The 6,512-nt window shown below is 53.7% G+C and overlaps 1 protein-coding gene across 4 annotated transcripts; it reads right to left on the bottom strand.

Annotated features, from left to right (window-relative positions):
• Nucleotides 1-1,132: 1,132 nt before the first annotated feature.
• Nucleotides 1,133-6,098, bottom strand: LOC126040533 (uncharacterized). 4 transcript variants are annotated; one of them, XM_049805071.1, is made up of 7 exons: nt 5,320-6,098; nt 4,630-4,911; nt 3,732-3,986; nt 3,305-3,358; nt 2,798-2,902; nt 2,247-2,293; nt 1,133-1,951 (listed from the first exon to the last, which is right to left on the bottom strand). In XM_049805071.1, the coding sequence occupies exons 1-7, from the start codon at nt 5,378-5,380 to the stop codon at nt 1,763-1,765; spliced, it is 993 nt and encodes a 330-aa protein (XP_049661028.1). In that variant the 5' UTR covers nt 5,381-6,098; the 3' UTR covers nt 1,133-1,762. The 4 variants fall into 4 exon arrangements, with proteins under 4 accessions (XP_049661028.1, XP_049661029.1, XP_049661031.1 ...); XM_049805072.1 differs by having other exon boundaries at nt 4,630-4,908; XM_049805074.1 differs by having other exon boundaries at nt 4,630-4,908; nt 5,513-6,098.
• Between the last annotated feature and the right edge of the window lie 414 nt (nt 6,099-6,512).

Below are 6,512 nucleotides of genomic sequence, written 5' to 3'. Positions count from 1 at the left end.
CAGCACCTCAATGTCTTTCTTGTAGTGAGGGGCCCAAAACTGAACACACTATTAGAGGTGCAGCCTCACTAGTGCCAAGTACAGGGGGACGATCCCTGTACTGCTGGCCACACTATTTCTGATACAAGCCAGGATGCCATCATCCTCCTTGGCTACATGGACACACTGCTGGCTCATATTCAGCCAGCTGTTGACGAAAAGGTGGCCAGCAGACCCCCCGCTAACCCCCTGTTGGACTTCTGCCCCACCCCAACCTCCCTGGCTGTCCCAGTGCCTCGACAGGAGAGTGTGGGATGGCCACTCTCACATCCCACCCAAGCACCAGCAATCACTCTCCTTGCCACAAGGACAGGGTGGGAGTTGTGGCTGAGTGGTGTCTGCTCGAAGCCAAATCCCGCGGGCCTCCAGGCACATAGGTTGGAAACAGCCCCCGAGGAGTGACAGGCAGTGAGGTGTTCTGGAGATCCTTCATCTTGCTTCCTTTCTGCGGCCAGGTGGAGGCCTGGGGCGCACATTTCCTTCAAACCCCAGTTCCTCCTCCAGCTCCTTCAGGAGCTGCTGCTAGGGTTTTGGCTGCATTTTGTAACTGCCTGTTTAACTCAGGCCTTCCCTTTCCAAGCTGGGGCATCCCTAGGGATCCTCCTCCACCTGCTCCTCCTCCATGGTTGCAGGTACCCAGGAGGAGTCTGGTGAGGATGTCCTGCAGTTTGGTGGAGCTTGGCTCTGCTCTGCATCGCTGCACAACATCCCCCAGCAACTTTGGTACCTCTATGAGCCTTACCGGTTCAACACTTTGACATTCACCTCCCACCCTCTTTTCCACTGGTTGCTCCCCCCAAATATTTGGGATTTTTTCCCCCAATTTTTCACTTTCCTTAGCCCTTGCCTATGTCTTCCTGGCCACACATGACCTGAGCTCTACCCCCAGGACACCAGGAGCTCCACCACCACTGCTTTGGGGATGTCTCCCATTGGCAGCTGCTCTGAAACAGGACTGAATGGGGAAACCAGAAAGTCTATTCCTGCAGGACTTCAGCCGGGGCACCATCAGCAGTACAGAACTGGAAACACTGAAGGCAAAACCACCACCTTTTATTTTCTTTTGTTGTCCTGTCCCCCCCCCCCCCCCCCCCCCCCCCCAAATTACAGGAAAGCTCTACATGCACGAAGACACCCGTCCACTTCTGGTACAAAGTAGATCCACATAGATCAGTGCAGCAACCTGCGTTGAACTTCTGCGAAGCAAGCGATGCTTTTCCATCCTTGCTCCTTGTGTTTTGAGCAAGTGAACCAAAGCAAGGTCAACCCATGTCACAGCAGGTGCCTGCTCTGCAGAAAATCCAGAAAATTGAGGACTTTTCCAGCACCGAGAGGAGCTTCTTGTGGCCACACCACCCAGCGTGTTCGGCACTAAGGGGACACCAAGTGCTTCATGGACCATGGTGGGCATTCAGTGCACACTGACATTGCTGAAACATGGAGAAAGTTGCTAGAGGTAACCAGAGACCATGAAAGGACTTGCCGAGGCTTGGCAGTGCTTGGGGCTGCAGGAAGGCAAGGGAAAAACTAGCTGGAAGAGCCCTGTCCTCACTGCGAGAGATGGCTTCTTCCAGGGGAACATAAAGCACAGTGATGCAGCCATTTGGGGGTAAATAGGTGGCTTTGGTCACCAAGATTGCACTTCTGTATGAGCAAACAACTAGTTTTCAGGGATGATGACCCTGACAGGCATACAACAAGCTGCTCATCCCTCCCTTCTCCCTCATTTGCCTTCTCCCTCAGGGGAGACATCCACTCCTTCGCTGGCAGCACCGGCATCCCTGCCGCTTTGCTTTTGTTGCGATGGTTTGATCTCAGTGTAAACGACATCGGAGGCGGAGGGTTTTGACCCCTTCTTTTCAAATTTCAGGTTGACATAGGTCAGGTCCTCAGTCCCTGTCACCCGGGCTGCCTGCAGGGGAGAGAGCAATGAGTAGACCCCTGGCTTTCCCTTCTGCATCTCCCCTGCTAATATTTTTCCACTGGCACAACTATTTGCACTGCCCAAGCATTATCCAGCTTGCTCAGAGGTGCCACCTATTCAGAAGCTTGTAATCTCCTATTTAATAGGAATTAATAAGTGTTTAGGACCACATTTTCAGAAAGCAAAGCTGATTTTACCTTGAAATCCTTTAAATGGGTATTCAACAGCCAGTGCTCTTTTTTACAGGGAGGAAATGATACGTGCAAAGCCCTCCCTGGCTTACCGTGCTGAGCTGATCCCCTTCTGCCACTTGCTTGCTTGTGAGCTTTCCTGAAAAAGGAAACATAGTTTAAAAAGTACTTAAAATAATGATAACAATCATTACTTTAAATGAAGAAAACATCTGCACTGGTCCTGCTTCTGTTGCAAGAGAGGATGGGGCTTTGTGGCTGGCTGGCTTTGAAGACGGCCAAGGGTCAGGAGGTGTTAGCAAGGATTTAAAAGCCTTTGGAGGGGCTGGAAAAGAGCTCTGAGCTGGACACTTCTGGAAATGTGGTGATGTGCAAGACCTGTTTCACTTGCACCATGGCTTGTATCATAAGCGGGCCCTCAGCAGCAACTGGCCAGAGGGAAGAGAGGGGGTGAACCTTCTCCCCACCCCTGGACAGCTTGTTCAGGAGGACAGACTCACACAGGGAACGCCAAGCGAGCAGGAGCACTAGGATAATGAAGATGGACATCTCCCAAGCCTGGGCTTGTCCAGACCAGCAGGTAAGGAGGAGATGCCGACCAGCTCCCACAGGAGATGGAGGCTCGGCGAGGGCTCAGCCTTACCTTCTCTGTTCCTTCTGCGCTGCCACAGCAGAATGCCAATTATTGGCATGTAAAGAAGCGTCCCGACCGCTAAGCCAAAGATGATGCACAGGAGGAATCTGAGTCCTGCACACACAACCATTACAGAGACACTCATGAGATGCCATCCCACTGTGCAGGAATGCATGCTGCCATTACCTCTTTTGGGGGGGACGGTTCTTTTCCAAAGCTGGGCTTCCAGACCTCGAATCACCTGCAGCCCCCACAGCCCTGGGGTGCCAACAAAATCCTGTGGGGAACGGTCTCCAAAAATTCATCTGAACTCAGCCAGGGGGGTGGTCAGAGCATCAGAGCCCCTTCCCAGCATCACAACCTCTGATACACTGGTGCCTACCCCAGTCTGGCAGCAGCTCCCACCCACTCATGGGAAAACATCAGGATGTATTTCCCCCCTTGCTGCTCCTCCTTCTCCCCAAGGACCCCTCCTGCCCCCCCAACCCTTGCAGACACAAGGCTGTGGGGACTTGCCTGTCCAGATCTCCTTCTCGGTGTCATTGGACTGAGGTGTCCCAAGGCCACAGCCTGTAAGACAGAAACACAAGTGAGAGACTGCCCAGAAGCAGAGGACACCCTGCTCCCCACTCTACTTTGGGGCAGGGACCTGGACCCCGCTGCCCCAGCTGTCCCGCTCCAGCCACCTCAGCATTCTGCTGACATGCCACAGCTGGAGGATGTGACAGGTCCTATTTCAAGGACCTGATGGCCAAGCAGCTCCGTGGTGGTACGCATCTGCCAAAAGGGCTGTGCTGGGCCGGCTCCTCCAGTGCCTGGGATGATTTTGGGGGAAATGGTGCACGAGGGTAGGGGGGGGAGCATTGGTCATAGATAGCATTCTTCTCTGCCCACTCATCACCCCCATGAAAACGGAAGCGGTGCCTCTTACTGGGAACTGTACCTTGTGTGCCGTTTACAGTGCCTGTCAAGTTCATTGCTGTGACGAGCACCGCACACCCACAGCTTTTCATGTTGGCTGCATGCATGCCAGTGCTGGTGAGATTGGTACAGTTTTCTCCCAGAGCCGTGGTGCTGGTTTGACTCCCCATCTCCAGACCTGCATCTTTGTACCACAACTTCACATGTACCGTGTGATTCTCTAACAAAATCTGGAACATGCACTCCATGGTGATGACTGACTTTCCTGGCTGGTTGTCTGGAGGAAACAAAAATATAAGTGATAAGTGAAATATAAGTCATATATATGACCTTGCAGGGGTCATATCGCACTGGCATGTGTCATTCATGAAAGACACGGTAAAGGAACTGTCCTTTCCTCCAGCAACTCATGTTCTGTTCCAAATACAGCTGCTAAACGCTCCTCAACATTGAATGTTGAAATGCTGCATGTTGATTATTGCCACCCAACACTGTGCAGCGCACAAGCATTTCTCTTTCTCGGAAAGGAAGGAAAATGGGAGGATCAGGGAGAAGACACCTCATCCTCCTCCTCCTCCAACCTAGGCAGAAAGGTCTTCCGGCACCCAAGCAGGACGTGCCACTGAGGCCACAGGCTCAGGCTCCAGCATTTCATGGAGCATGAGGTGGGACTGGGGGGCTAGCTGTGGGGAAATGGTCAGACCTAGAGAAGCAAAGAAAACATAGCAGACCCCCCACAGCCTCTCTGGCTTCATCCCATCCCCTAATGTTCACTCTGGAGTAGTTCAGAATTGCTCCTGAACCTCTGAGCTGAAGTCACTTCACACCTTCTTAGCAGAGTCCTCCCTCTCTTCTCTCTCCTCTCCCTTCCTCAGTCCTTTTTCTGCTCCTGTCGGTGTTGGTGGGCTTGCGTCTCTTACCACACTGTTGCCCTTGAGAGCATCTGTTCCTGGACACGTTCCTCATGTTCTCCATCCTGCATGCATATGTTCCTGTATGTGCTTTGTTCACGCTGGTGAAGACAAGCTGGGCAGAACCGTTCTTCATCTCCACACCACCTTTGTTCTGCTCAGTTTGGGTGATATTAAACCACTTCACCTCCCTGGCGGTGCTGCTCAAGCCTGTCTGGAGGAGACACTGCAAGACGAGATCTAACCTCACCGACACATCGATTGTGGCTGAAAACAGGTAAGCATGTTCTGCTGAAAAAAACCAACAACCATGAAGGGTTTGGGGGTTGGGTTTGTGTTAAAGAATATCCATATATTCCATGTGAAGCTGACCCCCTTTGCAGTTGTCAGGCTTATAAGCACCTCTGTTTTCTTCCCCTCCCCAACTGTTTTCTCTCCCTGCTCCTGAAGTCAATGCTGGTTCAAACCCCTGGAGCCTGAAATTGGGTCCCCATGGGCAAAGGCCACAGCCTGGGCACAGGCAATTGCAGGGGGGGACCCCCTTTGCAAGGCACATTGCAAGGTGCTGGTGCAGAACGGCAGGGTTAAAAGCTGCAAGAGGAGAGGAAAAAAGCAGCAGCAGCCATGTCCCAAACCTCCTGCAGGCATATGCAAAGATGGAAGAGTTCAAAGCAGAGTTGAGGGCACAAGGGGACTCACCAGCAGGCAGCCAGGCGAGGAGCAGCAGGGGCAGAAAGCCACCAGCCAGCCAGACCTCCATGCTGCCTTCCCAACAGCCTCACGGCAATGATGCTGGGTGCCCAGTGGGATCGGCTGGGAAGTTCCTGTCTCTCCCTGCAGCGTGAAGGTCACTGCTCAGCCAGAGCAAGCTGCAGCCCTGCCAGGAGCTCACCTCCTTGCTGCTTGCCCAGACAGTTCCCTCTGCACTCGCAGGCTTCCCCTCTCTTCCTCTTCTCTTGCTTCAGCCTGATATTTATCTCCTCTCTTTGCTGTGTGATTCCTCCTGCAGTTTCATCCCGGCCACGTGCCCTCAGCCCTGAGATGGACCCAAATAACGCAGCCGAGCACCACTAATGTTCATTTCCCAGTATTTTAGGTCACAGCCCAGTAGCTCCCTGTCGCTGGTGTGGGCAGGGGCAGGGGAAAAGGCTTCGCAATTTCCTACAGTGCTGCCTTCCCATGCCACCTGAGTCCTTTTTTGTTTTACAACAGGGAACAGACCCCTTGGAGAAGGCGATGCTGCTGTCGCCGCAGGGTGATGGGGTGATGTCTGCCCCATCTGGTGTGCTAGCTGAGCTCAGTTGGGGATCCATATACCCTGCCAGCCCCCAAACACTGAGGACCACAGCAGTTTGACAGGGGGATGGGCTTGGTCAGAGCTTTCTGGTTGCTCACACGTGGGATGTACAAGACCCAGCCAGGCAGGCACCCCTGCAGTCCCCTGCCCCCTGCTCTGTCTGTGAGCACCTGGGTCCTGGCTCCTGCCCTGTGGGGATGGGGTGCTCCAGGTGGCCCCCCACATCCCCATGCCACCTCTGGCTGGAGGGATACCAGGACAGGAACATCCACTGGGCCAGCCACATCTTGTATCACACCTGCCACCAAAGGGACGTGGGCAGCAGAGCCAGAGGGTGCCGACCCCTGTGTCCCCAGCCTCCATGGGTACAATCTGCTGCTCCCCGCAGGCTGTCTGCTGCCTGCCACCACTCTTCCTCTTTTGTGCTCAGAGCAAAATCTGCTCCCACCTGCTCTTTCTTCCCTTTCAGTTTCCTGTCAGCATTTCTAGTAATCACCCCCCAGCTCCATTTTGAAGCCAGTCCCGACATCCTCCCTTCTCCGAAGGCAGCACCCCCACATCCCCACATCCCCACATCCCCACATTACATGACCCC

The sequence above is a fragment of the Accipiter gentilis genome, chromosome 7 (genome assembly GCF_929443795.1).
Source record: "Accipiter gentilis chromosome 7, bAccGen1.1, whole genome shotgun sequence".
Lineage (NCBI taxonomy): Eukaryota > Metazoa > Chordata > Aves > Accipitriformes > Accipitridae > Astur > Astur gentilis.
Note: the sequence above shows the minus strand (reverse complement) of the source record. Positions and strands in the feature narration are given on the sequence as shown.